Source organism: Chlamydotis macqueenii, chromosome 7 (genome assembly GCF_036417535.1).
Source record: "Chlamydotis macqueenii isolate bChlMac1 chromosome 7, bChlMac1.mat, whole genome shotgun sequence".
NCBI classification, from domain to species: Eukaryota; Metazoa; Chordata; class Aves; order Otidiformes; family Otididae; genus Chlamydotis; species Chlamydotis macqueenii.
Genome location: NC_141562.1, coordinates 7,969,285 through 7,993,028, shown reverse-complemented (window position 1 = coordinate 7,993,028; position 23,744 = coordinate 7,969,285). Strand labels below are relative to the sequence as shown.

General features: G+C 39.8%; 1 protein-coding gene across 1 annotated transcript; it reads right to left on the bottom strand.

Annotated features, from left to right (window-relative positions):
* Positions 1-1,288: 1,288 nt before the first annotated feature.
* Positions 1,289-23,068, bottom strand: MMRN2 (multimerin 2). Its single transcript, XM_010117953.2, has 7 exons — positions 22,612-23,068; positions 10,099-10,221; positions 8,748-8,854; positions 7,279-7,347; positions 5,844-6,017; positions 2,817-4,724; positions 1,289-1,799 (listed from the first exon to the last, which is right to left on the bottom strand). Exons 1-7 carry the CDS (start codon positions 22,887-22,889, stop codon positions 1,411-1,413), a joined length of 3,048 nt encoding a protein of 1,015 aa, XP_010116255.2. The 5' UTR covers positions 22,890-23,068; the 3' UTR covers positions 1,289-1,410.
* Between the last annotated feature and the right edge of the window lie 676 nt (positions 23,069-23,744).

Here is a 23,744-nt window from a genome sequence, read left to right as displayed (position 1 = left end):
TTGTAGTTTATTTCAAAAGATACATCTTGTCTGCTCGCCAAATTGTTATCTGAAGTGCAATATGTATTGATACCAATGTGTTTTTGGTTTTTTTTTAATAATTATGTAATTTAGTGTTGCTTACAATACAAGTAGATAGGGAGAAAAATCATTAAGAGCAGGATGGATTTCTGTTAGAAAATGCTATCTTAAAAGGGCATAAAATACACAATAAGAATTTACCTATTTCGTTAAAAATATTGGTAATTTCTAAATGCATTTCATTTTGCCAAATGTATTTGTTTTAATATTGTTTTGTAGGGTATTAGAATAGAAAAGGAAAAATACCACAATAATTGAACTTCTTTAAAATGAAGGCCTTTGGGATATTTTACTTAACAGAGGAAAAGTTTAGGACATGACCAGATGTGGCCGTCTTGAGATTTTGGAAATTCAAAAAAACTCCACAGTTCAGAAATTCTACTCTTTGGTTTGCTCTAATTGTAAATTAATTTTATGTTCAACAATGACAGCAGACCAGTGAGCTTGCCATTTTGCTGTTAGTTTTATTTGCGTGCTTGCTTGGTTTTAAACCATTTACCAAATGCTGAACTTTGGGCTGAATTCACTATATTCTTCAGGATTACCTTTAGAAATAAACTGTGTTTTAGCCAAAAGTTTTGGATTATCATTGACATTTTCCTAATGTCTAAATGTAGATCTAATTAATCTTAACAATGTTATACCTCTGTTACATTTGGGCAGTGTAGTTGAGATACAACACAGGCCCAGAAGCAAGAAGACTGGGCCATTTCTAAGACCCTTGCTTATAAAAACTAGAGTAGGTCTCACTGGGTTTAACTGGTCTCCTCTATTGTTCATGTTGTGCGCAGACTGAAACACTGGAGTGAGTTGTAGAAGCTTCCGAGAGAGTCTGTGACTGCCTGTGGTCCACAGAGGGCTAAAAGTTAAAATTGTTCTGGCTTCTTAGTTAGAAGCTACTGTTCACAAAATATGAGAGCTGATACATACAGTCTTTCCTACAATCTTTTCCTTGCCAGTGGTAGGGGTATTTGCAATGAGATGGTACTCTTGCCAGTGGAAATAAGTTATTTGTGTTATAAGTGAAGAAAGTCCCACACAGCATTTTTTCTAATCAGGTGTAATTCTCACAGTGGAAGAATTTGGGAATGTGTGTTGATAAATTTGGAGTCCAAACCAATAGGTTATCACTTGAAAAAAAAAATCCCATTGCTGCTTATAAGCAACTAATCAAAAGCCAAACACTTCCAGAAAAGAAGCATGAAGACAAGTTTAGGGTAGTGCTATGTTTAAACACATGCAGTAGGATTGAATACATCACAGATGAAGCAATAGTGAAATGATCCATTGCATCTATGGAAAGATATCAGTAAAACAGAATGTCACTATTCAAGTTTTAAATATTAGGAATCCACCCATTGTTGTCCCAGGTGGACTCCGTTTCACTACAGAGCCCTGCAGCAATTCAAAGCATACTTTCTCCCCCTTCTCCATTTCTGCCATAGCAAAAGTAGTCATGGTGTTCCCATTTGGTGTTTTCCTCTGACTACTTGAGAGAGGTTTTTTGTACCCACTGCTGAAGGAGAGTTGTCCTAATGCTGGTCCTGAACTAAACTCCACAGAGATAACAAACAGGTAAACGCCTTTATGTGGTGCTTTAAAGTATCCATGTTCAGGGAAATAACTGTTTCCATAATTGAGGTAAGTTTCATTAAACCTCAGAGTTTTTTCTTTATCCTTTCTTTCTGAAAATCCCACATGGAACGCCACCAATGAGTCTGTAAAAGAAAGAGGAACAGAATTTTAGCAGTGAGCACTCTTCTCTCCCCAGGATCATCAGGGTGGGAGGTAGGGTAAAGCCCTATCAGGCCTAATTTCTGTATGTTCCTTTGTAGAGGTAAATGCTTGAAATGGGTATGTGCCTGGGCTTAGATCAAATGGTTCCATGGAAATATCTGAACCACTACTCTTAGAAAAGTATAAAGCTGAGACCACCCAGGAAAGAAAAAAGTAGCATTTTTTTTTTCTATACTAAAAATAAATTAGTTTGAAATACATTCTCTGCTTATTCAGTCTTAACTACCGTTTTGCAGCACAGATGCCTAAAGGGGCTGATTTTTCCTCTATGTTCTATGTCTGTATCAAAGGCTACAATCATGAAAGCCAGTGCTAAAGCTGTGATGGTTGTAATTACCAGGTTCTTATGGCCACATGTTTACAGGGGAAGGGAACTGGCCAGTCGCAGGGAAGTATAAGCAGAAAACTTGTCTCTGAAACTTCGCTGTAACAGAGTGTGTTCTCTGGTCAGTCCTCCCTTGTTCTACTCGTGCAAATTACAGCAGTTCATTTGATGTATCTGTCCACATTAGGAAGGTTTTGGTGCTTTGAGTATGCTCCTTCCAGACTCAAATAACAGAGGAAAAAGAAGCAAGATCAGGAAGCCTAACACTCACCATCAGCTTCAAAAGAGAAAACTGCTGCTACATTAACATAAGCCTCTACAAACAAAACTTGTTCTAAACATCTGAAGCTGAATTCAAGGCCAATTTCCCAGCAGCTATAATGGGTGTAATTTTATTGGCCTCGAGCAAAACGTAGCAGTGTATCAACTTGGTTCTCATTCAAACTGCTTATTTTGATGGAGGGGGAGGATGTAAATAGTGTCAGAATTTCTCCCTCCAGCATCCCACAAGACACTGACAGGTCTCGGATAATATGCTGTGTCTGTGGAACTTATAGCAGGGCCCACAAAGAAGCTAGACCTGCACATGAGCAAGTAAAAGAGAAGAACCCACCTTTTTCCAAAAGTTCTGTCTGCATTGTATTTCTTCCACTTATCACTTGTGTATTTGCTCTATGCTTCTCAGGCTTTTTCTTGTCTCTCTGCTTGTCTTGACCTTTCTGTTGCCTTCTGACTTTTTTGGTCAGCATTGACTGAATCTTTGTAACATCCAGACTTACATTTGAAGCAACTAATTCTTCATTGCTTCCAAATAGCTTTTTAAAAATCATCAGATGTTCCTCCAGCTTCTGCTTGATGGTGGCCAAACCTGCTGAGAGAATCTCCACAGAAATGTTGAGTGGCTCAATTACATTTGCTATTGTGTGATTGCAGCAGAGATTCAAGTCACTCCTGGATTCATGCCTCTTGATTGCCAGGCTCAGGTGTTTGATATCATTCTTCAGAGTAATTATATCGTTATAAGCTGAGCTATCCAAGGAGTCATCTTTGGCAGCCTCATAGTTAGGTTCCATATGTTCTACGATGCGTTGACTACTAACTTCACCTAGAGTAGAGGATGTTTGCGTTTCTTCTTTGGGATGCTTAGGAGAGGTATGAGCATCATGATTATTCTGTTGACCTCTCTCCAAGAGATGAAATCTCTTTATAAGAGATTCTAAAGTCACATTTTGTTCTTGGACTTTATCTGAGATATGTCTGAGAGATTCTTGCAGCTGAAATACTGATGATACTAGGATACTAGGATCTTCTTCAAACAAGATTTCCATAAATTCTTCTCCCAGTAAGGCCTCCAGTGCTGCCTCGTGTCGCATGGCATCATCCAAAAGAGAGCCAAAAGAACTGTTAAGATACATGATATGGTGACGGATTTCTTCATCTTTCTTCTTCAAGAAGCCTATGTCTTTTGAAAAAGCTGTAACTTGCAACTGAAGTTGTCTGTTTTCTTCTTGACGGAGATTAAGGGACTGATGGATAGATGGAAAAGCTGAGGAGAGCTCTTCAATTTCATTCCTCAGGAGATCTCTGAAAACTGACTCCAAGTGCTTCATATCCTTTAAGTTTGATTGGGTGCCTTCAAGGGAATAAGTGGCATTCTTGAAATCTTCCTCCAGTACATCTGTGTCAGAAGATATTCTCTGACAATTACATTCTTCCATGTACCTCAACAGATCCGAATAGTTTTCCCGAAGATTTGAGAGAGTATAGTTGAGCTCTGATATCTGCCTTTCCATTGCTGCTTTGTTTTCATCCATAATAAGTGATTTCTCCATTAAAGTTATTGTAAGATCTTCTGACCTACACTTCGAGATATTTTTTTTTAACTCTTTAAACCACCTCTCTAAAACGGCAATATTCTGAAAGGCCACATCTGACTCCATGTAAAGTTCTTTAAGCTGCTTTGCATGCCCTGCCAGAATGTCATTTATTTGTCTGATGGTTAACTGGGTATTTTCATCTTTGGGACCATGATGTAAGGACAGTTCTGTTAAATTTTTTTTCAAGGTCTCAAATTTATTTTCAAGATTGTTTTGTTCCTGTTTCATGTTTGCTATGCTGTTGTTCAAAGCTAAGAAATGGGACTGCTGTATCTTATGAAACTTCTTGAGCTTTGTGTCGGTATCTGCCTTGATCGTGGTGAGATTATTGTGAATACTAGCCTGCTGCATTTGCAATTGGTTCTCGATATCTCTTTTCACTTGATCAACCTTCACTATGTTTTCTTGTACTTTTGATTCAAACTTAGTTCCCAGCTCCTGGAATTCCTTCTTGGGCACAGTGGTCCCTTGGAATCTTTCTATGCTTTTCTTGTTGGCTTCCACATCATGGGACAGGTTTCTTACCACGTTCGAGAGGTTCTGTAAGCTTCTGTTGAAGCTTGCCCACATTGGGTTGAAATGTTTCCTTAGAAAATTCTCCAGATGGGGCAACAAAACTTGCTGCAGAAGCCTTTCCTGTAGATCTGTTAACACAGTTTTTAAAAAAGAATATTTAATTAAATTTAGATTATTGTTTTGGAATGCATCTTAATCTGGCCAGACTAACTCAAGTATGTATTTTTCTATAGTAACTGCCATCTTACTCCCTAAAATCTGACCACATGATAAATTTTGACAATTGCAAAAATAGCCTAATTTTAAACCAAGGTTACCATGAAGCACATTGTGTCTTTGAGTCTGCAGACAATAACTTAGAAATGTGTTGACTGCCTCATTTAAATCATAAAAATACTGCATTTTTAAACCCCTGGACAAGCAGTTTCGTAAGTGGCTGTAACTGCCCATTTTCGCAACAGTTCTTAGCTGGTGAGCTCTTGTTTATTTGACTGTCTCATAATGTTCTTCTTTTTCTGATGCTTTCTACAATGCACCTTCTTCACTAAGTTATACAGCATCCTAATAGCTGAATATTCCAGACCAGGACTAAATAACTTGAAAAATCTGTGAAGTATCCGTACTAGGTGTGAATTTTACTGAAGCTTGATTTCTACCTTTAGTGTTCAAGCTTAAGTGTCTTGAAGTTCACTGAGGACAATAGTCTGCATCATCAGAAAATGTTTCTGTGAGCCAATGGCTCACATTAGTAGTCCAATTCAGTAGCTCTTTTTTCCTCACTCCTATATACAGCAGGAATAATGCTCCAGAGAAGAGTTGAATATTAGGGTGTTTTTTACATACACCAGTCTGATATTCCACACATCTGAGTATATAGCACGAGTGTGAAAAAAGAACAAGAACTAAACCTAAACTCTCCATCCCTATAGAGTAGAAGAAGTCATAGAAACAGAATAGTAAGCTAATAAATTTTTAGTAAAATCAACCTCTTTATTCTGTGATTAAGGCATATTCTGAAATTCCAGAAAAGTGCAAAGTAATCTGCCTTTCATCTCATTTCCTATTTCAAGTTACTCTTGAATTTGGTTCATTTATTTGTATTGGAATTGCACCCAATTTTGCTCTCTTTAGAAACAACCAGCAGACCAAAGAACATCAGGGTATTTTTGTTTTCAGTTTTTCTTTCTGATCTGCTTGGTTTTGCAGGGTCTATTGGCAGGCTCATAATTCTGCATCAGATCTCTCACCTGAATTGCTCTGGTTCACCTCTAACACCATGCTTGTACCGTTGTTTTCAAATACTCTCTGTAAGTCACCTAAGTTGCTGACTGCTTGATGAATATCACTTTGAAGATCATCCAGTAATGCCTCATGATTTTGAATTACTTCCAACATTTCTCTTGACTCCACAGGTGTTGACACTAATCACAGGATTAAAAAAAACAAAGTCATGCAATGGAGTGGAGCAACCAAGTGACAGGTATTCCTACAAGACCTGAGAACACCTGTGTAGTTTTTGCTCTGAAAATTTTGCCCTGACATTTAGGGGGGGTTTTGAACCTAAACTTGCAGTTTCTTTGCAAAGATTTTTTTTTAACAGTGATGAAAACCTAATATATTTAAGTATTAACAGAAAAACTTCAGCCGCACTAGTCATAATGACAGTAAAATGCTCTTCATTTAAAAATCTCTCCATGCTGTAAAAATTTTCTGGATTAATAACTGCTTTCAAGCCAATTGACCAAAAGGACAGCAAGGTTTAACACCCCAGAATAAAAGGACAGGATGAAAGAGCAATTGAGGCGTTTCACTAAGGAATCAGAAGAATAAAGTGTCAGTGTCATAGCTGACTCTTGCTGAGGGGCCCTTTAGCTGATGTTTTCCAGATAAATACCTGATAATCTGAGCTGTAGATTTCAAAGTGTACACTGAGAGTTGTGGAAACTGGTTTATCCTAACTGTGCCATCCTGGGGGCCTCTTACCCTCCAGGATTACCTTTGACATTTCAATCTAATGTTTTATAAACTTAACTCCTGTAAAGGAACTGCTTATTCATTTACTGCTGAGAGCATAGTGTAAAGACTACCCTCTTTCAGGGCTGCAATATTCTCCTAAAGCCAATTGCTAAAAGATACTTAATAGTACTGCAAGCCACACCATTTCCCCCAAGGGTAAGGAAAGGTCCTTCTTGGATACTAAGATTGGTAGGACAGAGTGCCTGAGGTACAAATCTACGGTACCTCATAGTAATCTCAAAGCCGCTGGGCAGCTGCCCTAAAATAGCATTTAAAATAGATTGTGATTCTAGTAAGACTTCTGAGCATGCTGTGCTTTCCTATGGATCCGCTTGGCAGAGCAGGAGTTTAAACATCCATGGCATTGAAAGGTTTGAACGCTCTGTACCAGCTGGCATTCTCACCAGGTATTGCTGATGACCAGCCAGCATACAACTTGTGAAACTTTTGGATGCTTTGTCTAGAGCATTTGTGTAGTGTTATACCAAAAGCCCTCAATTATGCCAATAACTGTAGTTGTGTAAAAGCTTTCCAAAAGAATGCTTTCACTAGAGGTATTGTTCATAGCTTATCATGTTAAAATTGCAGCTAAAAAAATACATCTTTTCTTCTGATCTACGACTGAGAGGTAAAAGAAAGGCAAGCAAAATAACTTGAAGCACATACTGTGGTTTGAGGACTCCTCTTCTTCCTGTCCTTTAAGTTGACTTCCTGGCACCAGAGTAAAATTGGGATCTGCAATTGAGATGTAATACAGCTGTGAAAGTGTTTTAGATGCAGAAACTACCATAGTTTAGCAGAGCACCCCAGGGCAATTTTATGTGTAGTGTAACTGATGTGGAGACAGGCTTCTGCATTGCAAGTTTCTTAGGAAAGAACATCTTGTCTGGAGAATTGACTTTGCTTACGGTACTGCACTGGCATGCAACATTGCATAAATGATAATGCTTCGCAGTAGGGGTGGGTTTTTTTAACTCATACTGAGTTACTGCTCCTAAGAAATCAGTCTATTGCAAATATGTTGGGCTTTTTTGTTTTGTTTTGGTTTTTTTTCTGAGAGCTCCTATGAAAAGATCTGCAAGTTCCTCTTCCTTGTTCCCCAGTTAGCTGAACTTTCTGATTGCACCAACTACGGTGAGTGATGCTGTCCAACTGAGGAGATAAAGATGGAGCAGGTGGTTTTGGTCAGTGAGCGTAATGAAGGAGAGACTAAACAATAAGGACTGTATTGGGTAATATCCTTCCAACATTATAAATGAAGAGAAATCTGTGAAGAAAAGCTAAACCTAGAAAGATAAAACCAGAAAATCCCGTTTTATCTGTGGAGTCTGTTTGGGTAGGTGAGTTAGACAAAGATTGTGTGAAAATTTTCATACAAGCATTTGACTTTTTTCTTATGGCTGCCTTAATTACTAGGGGAAATTAGCTTTTATCCATTTAAATTCTCCTTCTACTTTTGGAGTATTATTTGCTAAATCCTGCCAATGCCATGAAGCACTCCGGTTTTTAAACCACACTGTCCTCCCTCTCTTTTACTTAGCAGCTGCATGCATCGTTATTCAGTAGTGCAGATCTGTAGTAGTTCATTGTATGTAAAGGCTATTGCTAGCACTTCCATGGAAGTAACAGCCTGGGCTCTGTTCTTGTATCGTAGGGCTGCTCCCCGCTCTAGGAGCCCGTATCTGTGCGGCTGGGGTAGGGAAGGCTGCCTGCCTTGTTTGAAATCGGGTGTGTTGTGATTTCCCTAGCCAGATGACTTCATCCTCTGAACTGAGCATAGGGGTGTTTAACATACTGATGTTGCTTGCCGGTGTCACCAGTTTGTATCTGGAATTAGGCATTCCTAGATGGGCTTGTACATCTGACAGGCCCCCTGGCAAATGAATTCCTTTGTGTGTAAAGATTACAAAGGTGCTACTAAAAGAAGCATAAGTAGCTAATGCTATTAGCCACTAATTGCAGCTAATTGCAACTAGTCCTTGTTTCAAGGTATCAGTGATTTGGGGCATAGCAGACCAAAGAAAATAAGGCATCAATTTTCAAAAAAAAAAAAAGAACAACTGGGCAAATGTTTCTTTCCGCTGTGACTGGCACTTAGTCATTAATTCTCACGCTTGTTCTCTAGCTTTCCTTACCATGCTGTTCACAGTCCTCGCCAATAAATCCAGGGCAGCATTTCCACTGCAAAGACTTCAGAACCTTCTGTTTCACTTGGTAGACTGGCTTCAGAGCTGTCCTGTACCTGGGGAATAAAGGTCTGGGCATTAGATTGCAAGTTATTGTCAGCTGGTGTCACTTGGGGTGAGTTCACCGACTCTAGCAGCAGTCTGGTGCCAAGTGTGTCCTAGATGATTAATGCAGAACACAGCTAAGAAATTTGTCATAAACCTTACTGCTGCTGCTTAGTAAAACATTTAGGCAGTCCACAGCAATTTTTTTCCCCCACATAAGAGTGCTTTTCAGGAATACTGTCTACAACAGGAGGTGTGCGCAGATTCTGACATGCAGACAGAATGTAACTACTATGAACTGAGCAGGGCTCCAGCGGTCTGCCTCACGCTTTACTCTTCTTCAGTAGAGGTCTTTTTCAAACACGCTGGTAGTGATCTGATGCAAGTCTGACAAATATCACAGATGGCAAATTTATGTAACAATCAGAAACTTAACTGTAATATTTATTGTAATAGAGTCCTTTGGCAATCAAGTTTAGACTAAGCTTGAACTTCTCTAATATTCTGATGAGTTGTAGAGTAAGTTTTATTTTTAAACAAATATTCCAGAATGTCACTGGTACCAAGAAAATAAAAAATCCACTAGAAATAATCATGAAACTTTTTTTTTTTTTGTTCAGAGAAAGAGAAATGAATTGTATTAACAAACAGAAAAAGCATTTTTGCAGTCAAGTGACTACATAGATGTGAAAACATGGAGGTGGTTATTAAACATTCTTTCACTTCAGAAGCATGTTGTGATTCAACCTGTCTCACTTTTAAAATGTATCAGTCCTGGTTCCTGAAGGTACACTGTTGGCTTTCACCAGCACTCTTTGAGCAGCCAGTCCTTCTGAAAGAAGAGTCAGCACTTGGGCAATTGCACGTCTCTAACTCCTGCTGTGGAAATCGTCTCACTGGTGGCCACGGGCCGAGATTTTTTTAAAGTTATGTGTATGTATTATGACCTGAAAATCATGGAAAAGGTATGATCTCTGGGGTTTTTTTCTGAATAAACATGTAGGAACATTTGAAAAATCATTTAATCATCTTGTAGTCCTGTACTTGATGGCTAGGAAAGGCAGTTGTTCTCCCAGGGTACTTAAATGCCTGATCACCATAGGTGCACAAATCAGACCTTACATCACTTTGGTATTAAACTGAGCTGGTGCTTTAATTCTTTTTAAAATGTGTCCTTAAATACTTTTGAAAATATAATTTAGATACCTCAGAGAAAATTATGTTGCCTTCATTCGTTTTTATTTAGCATACTTACATGATCTTCTGGCAGTCTGGTGCTCCGTTTAGACAGGGCTGTTGGGAGTTGATAATGTACTTCTCCTTCATGCAGGCTTCTATGTATGTTACCAGCCGGGACTGCATGAAAGAACACCAGTTCCTAGTAGAAGACAGACATGGGAAAGGAATTTGAAGTAGGTCTTTCAAAGTCTCTGCTTGTAACAGTGCCAAGGAAGAGTGCAATGCTGAGGGCCTTGGTTTTTTTTTTGTTGTTTGTTTTTTTTTCTTTCCATCTAGATGATGAGGAAAGTGGAAAATGTTTGCTAGCTTTTCCCTCCACTCCCAGTTCATTTGTTTTCTTTTGGGATGTTTATCTGATTCTGTTACAAAAGGGTTGATTGTCTGAACTTTGATGCATTAGTTCCATTTCCAGTCCTTTCATTTAGTAGGAGAAATGTCCAGCTCATGATAACCTGCAGGTTAATGTCACTTTAAACGTCAAATTGCCTTTCTTGGCGTGTTGCCGTTTCAGATGCCTAATGACTGACTCATCAGGTTGAGGCAGACTGCTGCTGAAAACTTGATCCTACATGAACTCGAGTAATAATCAGTGTCTTCCTAAGTGTTACTTCTTCAAGATAATATAGCAACTGATTGAACTTAATTACTTAGACTAGCTTTGAAATAATTTTTCCCATCAGCTGCAGGAAAAAAATGTTGGGAAATTGAGGGTGGTTTTCCTGGGTTTTAGTTTTATGCTTGTAGCAAGGACATGCGAGTCTTACTAGTCTGGTACATTTTCCAAGTCAGAATTATATAGGCATCTGTTAATCCTGGAGTGTAGGTGAGCTGCTTCATTTTCAAGAGTTTAAAGTCAAGACATGTAAGTGTGCTTTTGGTTGAAGTTTGGTTAAAATCCAAGACCAGAAGTGACAGCAAGTAAGAAGTAATAACTATAATGGGAAATTGAAAAAAAAAAAAGATTATTATTAGCATCTGATCAATAAGTAATTGCAATTATTGTTCATAAACTATGCATGTATTCAACACATTGTTTCAGGTAGTGTGTTTATGGAAGTTCACCCGTTAAACCCTGAGGGATCCTACAACTCTCTACGGATAATGATGAGTAGAAGAGGGATGTGAAGCTGTAGGGAGACAAAGGGTCTCACTGTTTAACTCTACAAAACTGTCAGAGGAAGAGTCACTGAACCAGCAATTGGATTTTACAGGCAACTTGTCTTAAAGACAGTGTGAGGCCTTGTGTTTCACATGAGTTTGGCTACCTGTCCTGCCGATTGCAGGGGGACCTACCATGGTTATTTCTAAAACTGTTTGCACACAGGGCCATTAGGAAGCTGCAACATACCACTTAGTAACATACTGATGTTAAAACATGCTAACCTTCTTCTATAGGGGAAAGGTGAGTTGAGCAGTTTGGAGAGAGAAATTTAAAAATACATACTACCTACACCTGAACTTTTCAGAGTGTTTCTATATAGACAAGTACAAACAGGCTGCCAGGTTAACAGTTAACCTGACTGGTTCCTGTCCTGGGAAATGGAAGTGGGGATTGGATTTCGTTCCTCTTTTCAAATTAAGATGCAGTTTTTGCAGGATAAGGGGCTTACACTGACTTTGGCGGCTTAGCTGAGTGGTTTAGGCTCTGAACCAGTGACCTTCTACCGTGCCACCTGGTCATCAGGCAAGCTGGAAAGGGCTCCATCTTCCCCAGTGACCCATGAAATCCAGCTGTTCCCTTTGCAGCAGAACCTCCTTTGTGGCTTCTCCAAACATCCTTGATGCTTGCTGGGGTGGGGCTGTTAACTATTCTGAACCAAAACACCAGACTTCACAATTTAAATCACAGTCTCCTTTTCCAGATGGGAAGATTGGCATGAAATCAGTTGCAGAAGGGGTTTGAGGCCTTCCTCACTCTCTCATAGTAAAGCTCCTGCAGAGGAAACAGCTGTCTAAGTGTCATGAAATTAGCTGTCCTGGTTGAAGACCACCTGAATCTCAAAAAAAACTGAGCTACCGTATTACGTTAGATGTCCATGTGACAGGTATATTAGTGATGGCAAGAACTGGTCATTATGGTTTGGTTTTTTTAACATTGTTCTTCCTGATACTGCCACTGGCAAATCAGTACCCAAAAATCTGTTACTGGAAAGTTTGAAGGCCCAAGAGTAAATCTGATGAGCGAGTAGGTGCTATTTTCACATTGTTTGGGTTTCTTCCCCTCTGTCTGGCATCTCTAGGAGTCTGCTGTTCTACCTCCAGTAGAACAGAATCTGGTATCTCTGCAGCCATTACAATGAGCCTTAGAGCTTGCTGGTGTCAATATATGCAGCATATCTACTTAAATAAAGCCTGGAGAAAAATTAGAAATCATATTACACATAATAGTGTGCCATTATGCATAGTATTCAATTCCTTTCCTGTTAAGAAATCAACACTAGTTTCTCAGGACAAAAGTAACATCAGACCTTATACAGTACTGATCATGTCAGCTGGGGTATTTGGAGAGATCGGGAGGTTCTTGTACTTCATGAGTTTGTCAGAGCTTGTGCTATAATGGTCTAGAGCATTGTGTGAGGGAGAGCGCTGTGTCTGATAAAGAACAGCTGAACTTTAGGCAGTATATTTTTAAATGGGAACACAGGAACCAAATATCTGATAATCAGCATGTATGGAAAAAGTTTGCCCCTCTGAGAGAGTTGCAGAAACAATGAAGAACTGAGTCCCACACAAAAGCAGAAGCTGTGGCCACAGCAGCCGGGCAGCCAGGAGAAGGGGAGGGGGCTGCAAGGAGGAAAGGGCAGACGGCCTGGTCTAGCTGGGAACAGTTCACTGGGCTTGCTGGGACACAGACAGCCTTTTCTGCTCCCCTGTTTTTTAAAGAAAATGTGATTGTGATTTCAGCGAACACTCATGCAGGCAAAACACTTCATCTCTTAGAAGCAGGGGCAGGAATCTGGCAAAGCCTGCGGCGCTGGGAAAGCTGAACAGGAAAGCAGGCTGCTGCAGCCTGGGCTGTGATTTCCAGCCAAAACAGCTGGTGTGATGAGCTGTAGTTTTAAGGCTTTTGCAAGTGACGGGGGGCGAACTTTTGTGCCTATTTTCAATGGGAGTCTTGTTTCCTGTGAAACTGAACTAGAAGACAAATCCTCAAGTTTTTATTAAATCATTACTGTTCAGGAATCAAATGTTCTGCTTTTGCCACCGTATGGTTCTGTTAAAGCCAGCAGACAACACACGTGCTCTGGCTGACGTCTGCCTCCGACGTGTGCGTAAGGGCTCCAGGCTTTGTAAAGCTGCATCGCTTTCCAGTGGTTAGTGCAAGACAAGTAACTGAAGAAGAGACCTCATTTGTGCTTGTATGTAGGCTGTCCTCTCTCATGTGTCTGGCAAGCCATCGCCATTTGCCACTCAAGTCCTCTCTGCTTTTTTTGGGGGGGAAATAAAGTAACCGGGTGCTGTTGCTGCTGGAGCTCTCGCTGGCATCCTTGCTGGGTGCAGTATCTTGGGTCTGCTTGTAGGATGCCTGCCAGATCCAGGCAAGAGTCTGCATTCAGTGTGGAAACCGCCTTTTAAAATAGAATTCTTTGGCTTTAGTGTTTTGTTCTTTCCTAATGAAAACATTCCACGCCCCATGAATCATCAGCTGGGTTGATTTGTTTTTCCCACCGTACACAGCTCTCAAACAAGTCCTTTGAGTCATGGAAGCCATACAAATCTAAACCGAATGTTTACATGCATGAACATGTGTGTGAACAGGAATGTGGCATCATGTGGCTGTGAGTACTTCTGCATTTGTAAATGTGCACATACATTTAACAGAAAAGACGAGGATTCCTTTTCAAAACCTGGTAATGTGTTGGAGGTATCTGGTGGCCTTCCACTTGTAGAAAGGGGTTATATTGTATCAGAAATTGAATCAATGGTTGATCTCAACTTGATGCCTACTTTTGACAGTTATTAGCATTATGCAGAACGAATGGCATGAAAAAAAAAAAGGGGAATTTGATAGACTCTCAATAAAATTTTCCTTCAATGGTGGTCACATTTCTTTGTGTCCATTTTTCTTTAATGTTCCCTCACTAGTTCTCTCTCACTTGATCTTAAAAGCTTACTGGTGGAGCTGAAGGGCTACATAATACCATGTTTTAGTTTTAATCACTAACACTTTTAGTGGTTTTGAGTTCTATGAAGCTTATCAAAATTTATTCTTTGATCAAATTCTTTCCCATCTGTAATGAGCTGCAACATAGATATGTGTGCCCAAAGACAAAACTTTTATGGCTGTATTTTTTGCATATCTTGTCAAATGCTTCCTTTAAGGAAACTTTTTCTATCCGTAACTAAAAGTACTCCTTAGCTGTATTAACCTTGAGGGAAAAATATGTCATTCTTTCATGTTAAGTGGAACAATGTAAAGACTTAAGCTCGATCTAAAGTTCAGTGAGGTGACCAGGAGTTCATCTGCTGGCACCAGTGGGCTCTGAATCAGGCTATGAAGCTTTAAAGAGCTGCTCTTTCACAAATAGCACTTTCTTTATTCAGCTGCTTTCTGGAACACAGCAGCTTTGTGTTCTGCTTCTGCATTTTTTTCTCCTCTTTGTAATTATGTCGCTCTGTTCACTGAATATATAACCAACTTAACACCCTCTGCTTTTATTCTCCTTAACACAGTTTCCTTTTGATTCAAACTCCTGCTGCCAAGGAGAGAGAGGAGCAGAAAGAAGTTGCTCTTGTGAGGAGAGCAGAAGAGCTTCCTCTTCAGTCTGATGAATGGTGAAGTTTATCACAATACTGCAAGTGAGAGCAACACTTGGAGGAACCCTAACAAATTCAGGCTACAGATGTTTCATTTGTTCAGTTGCTTTTCCTGTTTTACATTCCAAGCAAATTAATCCTTTTCTTTTGAACCAGGAAAAAAGTATCTGAATAACTTTCTTTGCTAGACTACATGTTTTTTTTTTTTCCTGGGCTTTATTCTAATCTCCTTATTGAATAGAGTCTTCACATGCATCTGTCCAATTTGCCTTATTTTGAGGCAAGTATATTCTGCTGAGGTTAAATACATCTGATGACAAAGCATTCTACATTAAATAAGATTCAGCAAATTTCAGTTAGCTCAAGCTCCTTGTATTTGAACCTGTAAGGTCTTTAAACTAAAAATTGATCTTAAAACTTTTTCTTTTGATGGATAATGCTTCTACGATTATGAAAACAGTAAAATGCAGGCAGTTCTCTCTCTGAATCTAGGATTTGGCTGAGCCACCTTATATCATGGCAAACAAAATAAAACCCACAGAACCGGGAGAAAAAGAGAGATAGCTGGTCCGCAGTAATTACCACTCTGCTCAGATGAATATGGAGTAGTCTTTTTTTTTATTTTTTTTTATTTTTCATTTTTTGTTCATACACTGGTACACCAACAATTGCAGCATTATCGTGAATGTGAGTAATGCCCCTCAGCTCACTTTGTTTTTCTTTGGTACATGTGCTCATGATTGGCACTACAATGAATAATTTTAGACACTTCCTAGGCCAATGGAAATTTTGCCTCAACAAAAGCTTCAGGACTTCAGGACGCTGTTTTCCCACAAGTTTTGTTATTCCTTTGGCTGTACTAGAACAATTGAGTTGTCCTTCACATCAGCTTCCTCAGGTTTCTATTCTCAAGGAAGCCAGTTTCTATAATTACTTTGAAAACCCCCATCCAGCCATTCCTCTGTCTACCACTGACAGGGTGCAAAACTTTTTTCAGGTCCATAACACTTTCATTTTCTATACAGTAGAAAACACACCAGATAAGCAGTTATTGCTGCTTAAATGTGCTACAGGATGACAATAGAGAAATATGTTCTTGTAATTTAAACAAATGATTTTCCATTGATTTGTACAGAATGACTCCTGATTTATACCCATTGAAGCAGCAAAAAAAAGAATAAGTCTTTAGCTGTGGAGTAATGTGTTCTGTTTTTCCCTCAGTCCAAAATTATCACTGACAAGAAACAGCAGCCTCAATGAAACAGAGGTAAAATATCCCACTTAAATTAATCTAAACTAGGGCTATGCACGTCAGTTTTAAGACAGACTTTTTTTTTTTTTTGTTCATTATGGAATGCAGAACGTGTTCAGCTGTTGGAAAAGGTGCTAGCTCTCTGAAGGAACACAATGTGCCCCTGGGTTTTTAATTAGCAGACTGAGTGATCACTGGTGATCTAGCCGTGAATTCTCCAGCTCTTCCTGGGCACCCAGCAGCCCTGTGTTACAATTAAACAGCAGAAACTCTCATCTTTCCCTCAGGATGGCTAGAGCTGCCTCTCGGGCAGGGTCTGGGATCTTGCTGTGACTTGTCCCACAAACCACCATGGTTTTCCACTGGAGTTTAAGGTAGACTGATTGATTTCTGGTTTACCTTAGCAAGCTGGGCTCAAAAGAGTAGCACTGATAATTTCAAATGTGGATTTCCATACACTGCTGGAAGTCTTCCAGAGACCTGAGTGATGCTGGTTGAATGCCACTTTTATTCCAACAGTAGTGCCAGTTAGTCCGTTATCAGCTGGGACTTGTCCTGCTGGATGTTCAAAAACTTAGTGCAGTGAAGGCTTTCTGAGCAAATCCAGTCCTGAACCTGGAGCTTCACTGGGAGCAGGAGCTCAAGAAAAAGCAGGCTCAACTGGGAGCTGGTGTTGAGCCAAATCCAACTGTTGTATGAGGTACTTTAGGGAAATAAATGAAAGATATTCTTCCTCTTCACGAAGCATCCGCAGCTGTTACCTCATTTGTATTATCCTCCCCACAATAGAAGCTCTACAGACCATTCATAGGGCAGCTTACACTTGGATTTCATCTTCTGATTCCTGCAGATATAAGTTCACCCCTAGTATAGCACACTTGCTTCTTTGTCAGACTTTGTCTTGAGGCAGGAGTCGCCGGTGGCCACCTACTAGCACAGCTGTAGGTGTGCTAGTCACACATGCATGGGAAGACAAGCTTCCCAGACAGCATGCACTCAGGTGCAGACCATGTGCACCAGGTTTGCCCTGATCATGTTTTGGGCACAAGGGTTGGCCACTGATGACTCCTTCAAGGGGTATTGACTGGCATGAGTAGGAAGGCATCAGATCCACATGGTAGTAGTGCTGCTGGTGGTTCTGTGGCTGTGCTGAAATAAGAGATCACTTGCTATCTGCTGAAAGAGTTAATTGCTGCAGCTTATACTAATGAGCCATGAAATAAAACAATCCTTTGAGCACAGAGGCTTTGATAACTCCTGAATTGCATGCAATTCCTTTGTCATTTGCATCAAAAGTGCTGATGGAGAGCCATTCCACCTGCAGCTGTGCAGCTCAACAAGAGACAAATATCAGAGAATTTCCTAAAGCCCTGAAAGGAGCCAAGTGCCTAACTTTGATAGGAAACCATTGCTCCTGTTAATGAACTTGGCGTTGTAAAAACTATTGTTGAGCACTTAATGGCCATTCTACTAGTTTGCAGGATGTCAGGGGCTGAAGATCACATTTAGCTGCATTTCACCCAAACCCGTTTTATTTTAAACATATCTTCTATGCCTTTATTGGGAAATTTCAGTATCCCATTAGCTTCCTAAGAAAGTGCCTTTCTAATTTTGAAGAAATAGATGAGTCAGTGTGAAACTGGTCTTAGTTAAATCAATGGATCTTTTCCTGTAAAAGTGGACAGAAAAAAAATAAGCTATTAAGATTGAGCATTGTTCTGATTTTACTTAGAATAAGACTGGTTTGGGTTTTCTCTGCTTGTCTACACTTCAGGGGATAGTTGTTCTGTGTTTTGACACCCTGGGTAATCACAAACAGAGGCTTACATCTTTGTGGCTGTCTCGGTGCCAAATTAGAGGAAGAGGTTTGTGTTTCGGTGAGATAACAATGCACTTGGTTGACATCAGGAAGCCTTCCTCTAATCAAGAGAGACTTCACAGAATCGTGTGTTCAAACCCCAAAATATGTTAATGCAATTAAGGATTTACTTATGCTGTAGATTTATGCCTTTCCTATTTATAGGTCAAGTGGTGGGGTTTGGGGATTTTTTGTTTGTTTTGTTTTTTCATTTTTCTGCAGACACGTAATTGTGAGAAAAATTACAATAGATGACAGGCTGAGTGTGTGTTTGTGGATTAAAGAGAAAGAAGGAAAACTTAAACCACCTACTCAACTGGAGGGCAAATCCAAAATGGGGTTACTTTGCAAGGATTACACTTTTGGAAAGACAAAGTTCTGTGAGACTTTCCCCACAGGTGGGGAAACCAGCTGTAGTTGCTCTGCTCCTTCCTATTTCTTCACCACAATCCGTTTCTCCCCTACTAGGTGAGACATCTGTTTGGGGACCAGCTCTGTCAGTGTGGTTACTGAGGGGAAAAGTTAAAAATAACCTCTGCTTTTTCCTAAGATTATTTTTAACCTGGAATGCTTAAGTGATCTGGTTTACAGTGTTACTTGACAGGCAGGCCAGGCCAAGTGAGGATACAGGCAGCTTTGGGTTTGCTGTCAGAGCTAGCATGTGATGGGATTGCACCTTTTAGATGCTTCGTTTATCTTTATTTTTTCATGAAATACGAACACTAAGTGCATGAAATCTGAGTTGTCAGCCTGACTGTTCCTGGTGATGTGGGCATGTGGATTAGAATAAAGCCAGCTGGTTGTGATTCTACTAAATGCTGAGGAAAAAATAGGAGCCTTGGGCTACAGTGCTCCACGAATAGTGCTTCACTGCATTGCTTGATTTGAGAAATATCTGTTTGTAGGGAGAGAAAACAAGCCCTTCTGAGTGTGATTACAGTAGAGGTCTTTCCATGGACCTCTGATCAACAGAAGTAAGTTCACAGCAAGGTTATAGAGAAGATGGCATGCTCTTCCCAGAGCCAGGGAACCTTTCTTTTCACAGGCTGGGTCACCATGTTCCTGGCCCCTATACAGCTACATGGAGAAGGATATGTGTGTCCAATTCTGTCAGCCCAGGTCTGAATTGTACAACCGGAAGGGAGAGCACACACCTGCATACTTACGTGGCCCTCTTCTTCAGCTCCCTAAGGTCAGCTCAGCACCATGCCTTGCTCAGACATGTCATTACCAAGTATTTGACAGAAGCCACTCTAAAGAAAGAAAAATCTCCAAGGTGGATTGTCAGTTTGGGATGAGTTTTCACAAGCTATTGGATGTGTCATCCACATAGCATTTGTTAGGATAACAGTAGTGGTGTATTATCTCATTAATGTATTTATTATCCCATTCAATATGACTTGATCGGACAGCAGTTGAATTGGTTACATCTAGTGGTAAGTATTGGAGTAGATGATGGGCTAATGCAAAGCTCTTATTTGATATTTACTGGGTCACTTTTAGAATTCCACATATCTGGTCATGTCCCAGGCAGCTTTTCAAATCTCATTTTAGCTGCCTGTATCCACACACAGGAGAGTCACCAGTAAAACAGAGCATTCCTATGAAGTTCTGCATGAGGCATTTTTTTATATGGGAAATAAAAAGTGAAAATGTATTTATTCTCTATTTTGGGTATAGTGTATTGAGTATTTATGAAATCCGGAACCTGTTTTTTACTATTTTTATTCTTCATCTTGCGTTGCTAAAACAAATGTTAATGTAGTCCAGCAATTTCACAGTGCAGATCTCTGCATGTACTTGTGCTTTCGTTTCCCTTTTTCATTCTGCTGAAAGATTGACCTCAGCCATAGAATAAAATCTCTAAATTCAAACCCATCAGCTCACGTGAGGTACAGCTGTGGAGTTGGGGGGGAGGGAGAAAAAAAAATATTATTTCCTTTGGCAAATTCACCCTTTGGGGTATTTTTTATTTTGTAAATAACAAGTACAAACACTTGTCCCCTTTGAACATGCAGAGCTCCTCTGGTGCACTTGGATGCAAGCAACAGCTGAGACGCTAAATGTTACCTGGTTCTTCCTTTAAAGAACAGTTGGAACAAAAGGATTATTGTCCACACATTTTTCTTTTTCAAAAAGTTACCTAAAGGACAGTGAGTTCTTACTGATTTTCTTATTTTAAAACTCTTATTAGAATAATCTTGTTATTCTGAGAGGAATTAATTAGTAAAGTAACATATCCAAGCATTTGACTGGGATCTAATGAGTCATTGCACCTTACATGCTGAAACAGAAACCAGAGGATTCTGTCTAGCTACCTACTAGTTGTGATGGTCTCAATTATTCAAATAACTGCAATAAGAAAAATAATAATCTACTTTTTTTTTTAAAGTGAGACTATTTTGTAACAGCCACTATTCCTAAAACATAGGGGAAAATAGCAAGAGTTTGGAAAAAAACACTTCATTTTTGTTAGAAAACTGAGAGTCAAAAATTTGTCTCAGAGGCAAAGTTATCATAGATTCTGTTTGTTTGGTTTTTTACTAGTTCTGAAAATATTTTCTTATTTCAAAAGCAAACTAGAAGTGGGACATAGTTTTAGTAGAAATTTATTCTCTACCACAACATGCTTTTTTATGGCATGTCTTTATCTCCCTGTATCTCTTAATTCCTGATTAACTCCTGATGCTTTTCTTCTTGCTCTCTCCTTTAGAGATATAAGACCTGTTCCTTGATGTTTTTTTCCAGGGCATGTGTGACACTTGTAGGGAGGAAAGACCAGATTCATGACAATATCCATAGCAGGGTACTCCAGCCATGAGCACCTGACATGCACCTGAGGACCTCAGGGTCTGAAGGTGCATTGCTTCAGCTGTTTACAATGACTTTTAGAACCTGGAGTGCAGTTGCAAGTGGAGCCTTGCTGTCCCTTCTTATCCACACTCTGTCCCCTCACTTTTGGACGTAATTCCTCTCTAAGTCTCAAATTTCTTTCATAAGACATCCCGGCTTCCTGGGCTCGTGTGCACTATAAATGCGATAGCTCTAGCAAAAGAACAATTACTGTACTTCCAGGCTAGACTTTGATTGCCTCTAGTCATCAACATAGCTTTATAATTGGGAAGAACTTTGATTTGACTCATTATACAACTATTTCCATAAAAGGAGGAAGTATTTCTCTTCTTGGGAGGAAATTCGGATGAGTAATAGCAGATGCTGAACTGAATTACGCAAGCTGGTGCTGAACAAAGTTCAAAGGAAGAAACCTCCACTAGGATAGTATATTCAGCGTCTTGCTGACCTATACATGCACCTTTTTACACTGTTGAATTTTCATAGTACTCATAGTTTTCAGAATGCTTTCGGCATTTCAACCAGCAATCAAATGATTACCACCTTGCAGTGTAATGTGGAAGTCCAGAGGACCACTTGGGCTTTGTTTTCCTTCCTCTGACAGTGTCTGAAACCAGGAGTTGGTGAATTAACAGTGCGCGTCATTATTGAACACTACCCATCAGGAAACTGAAAGTCAACACTTACAGGCTTTAGAAAATGACTTCAGGTTAATGGTGAGAGGTGCAGATTTGTGGGAAGATGTAGTATGAAGAACAACAGAGTTTTAAGACACTCGCTATGTTAGATGCAGAAAGGAGGCCTTAATTTTACATGTAGATGAGATTAGAAACAAGATTGCATACTTCAGTTTGCATGAAAAGGAAGCATGACAAGGTTTTACAGTCTCTTTCCATCTCCCTTTTTTCCTTTCCTCAAGAGCATTTAAAGGGAAATATACCAGGGCATCCTAACGCACTGAGCTGTGAACAGCACTCACTGTACTGCTGTTTCAGCTCTCCCAAACAGGGCTCTGCGGTACCCATCCATCAGGGCTATAAAAGATTCATTCACTGTCCTGCTTGGTTTTCATCTATTTTAAACATTTAGAGACCTACTTACATGCCCTGTAAAACTTAAAAAAAACCAACAGTGTTTGCAAACCTTTCTAGTGAACTACGTGCCTTTTCCTCACTACTCTTCTGCTATATATTACCAGGAGAAGCATTTCACTATTGTCAAAACCTTTGGGAGGGTTGGATTTGTAGTAATTTTCATGCTTATTTATTGTTCCTTGCTTTGTTGTATTTACTCCTCGCTGTTTTTATTTTGCTAACATCTTGCCATTCTCTTTCCCTCTCCATTTCCAAGGCTCAAGCCTGCAGCCAGGTACATTCCAATGATGGGCAAAGGTTGCTATGATCAGAAAAAAATAATCACCATTGGTTTGTGATGAGAAAAAGTCAGTAAAATAATCTCCTCTAGTTCTGTTTTGCCAGAACTAGCATTTTGATTTACGGTGTTACAGCAGAACTGGAAGGCTTCACATCTGCCAGGTGCATCCAGACCCTGAACCCCATTCTGCCATCTCGGACTAGGCAAGAGCTGGTCCCATCTGTGGTTTCATCCTCCACAAGCAATTCAGCTTTCTATTTCTGTAGTTTTTAAACATTTAAACCCCTCCTGTTTGCATGTAGTTTGATCCCCAAAATCTAACATATTTTAATGAGAAACATCTATTGAAAATGGTCCTTTCTCAACAGGATATAAGGGTATCAGACAAGATTGCGCTATCATTACGTGTAAGACAGACACTTCAGGGTACTTACCCATTTCGGGACTGTGGGCTCACGGCTTCAAAATCCTCTCTCTCTTCCTGATGTGAGGAGATCACACTTGAAGAGTAATCTTGAGTATCCTCTCTCAGCACTTCTGCCTCCCAGTAACCTTCTTCCTCGCGTGACAGAGGAGTTCTCTGGGGGTATGCAGAGGTCTCATAAATTGGTGGCTTGTGCACTGAAACATCACGATATCCATGATGGCCTGAGTGTTTGACCAGCTTTGCAAACCCTATTGTATTACAGATGAGCAAAAGCTTCACTAGCATTGCGAGGTTTTTCCCACCCGGTTACACCTGTCTCTTGTTCTCCTCTCTGAAGCGCAGCCTCGATTAGTTCAGGAATGGCCTGGCAATATCCTTTAACTGGAAAGTTAGAAGAAGGAAGGGAAAAAAAAATAAATAATATTTGTAACAAAGAGCGGAAAAAGCTTTCAACCCTCCCAGCTACTGTGGAAATGTCCGTGACTATTGAACAATGTGAGTCTGGTTCCTGTGCGGGGCTCAAATGTCTCTGACAGAAGGGGGGAAAAAAAAAGGTGGTAGGAATATAGCTTATTCAAGGAACTTCTGAGCTTGGCTGCCTTCTAAACTTATCTGTGAACAGGAACTTGGCTTTTATCAACTGCCTTCTCCCTCAGACACAGGAAAAGGATGTTAGCTTAAAGGAAAGGAAGAGAAAAGAAAGGAAAGAAAATACTGAGTGGTACAACAGACTCTCGTTACGGTGCCAGAAAGTGTCACAGACCTGCTTGCTCTAGTGTCTGCACATGGATTTCTTTCTACAGTTTAAAGGCTGAAATACCCTGACTTTAGCAGCAGAATATTCATGGTATGTACAACAAATTATGGGCATTAAGGGAATCAGAGTAAATGCACAGCAAAAAAGAGCTTACAAACATCCATTTTTGTGTGGCCTTTGCAAGCAGCTCTGTGAATCATGCACTGTTCCCATCAAAGTGGAAGATTTTCAGAGAGGTCAGGATTCTTGAGCATTTTTAAGAATTTCTGTTTGAGTTGTTATATCTGGATCTCACGCCTAATTTTTTCCTGTGTTTTTAATTAGTGTTACAAAAAAAAAAAACACTTGCCAAGAGCTGCTGTAAAGACCTACCTCTGTTATCA

Bases quoted from the DNA above. Each gene is read 5' to 3' on its own strand.
- MMRN2 (XM_010117953.2), bottom strand. From the start codon at position 22,889: ATGCTAGTGAAGCTTTTGCTCATCTGTAATACAATAGGGTTTGCAAAG. The intron at 10,222-22,611 runs GTAAGTACCCTG...GTCTTCTACTAG, and splicing joins AGCCCACAGTCCCGAAATGG to GAACTGGTGTTCTTTCATGC. The intron at 1,800-2,816 runs GTGGGTTCTTCT...TTTCTTTTACAG, and splicing joins GACAGAACTTTTGGAAAAAG to ACTCATTGGTGGCGTTCCAT.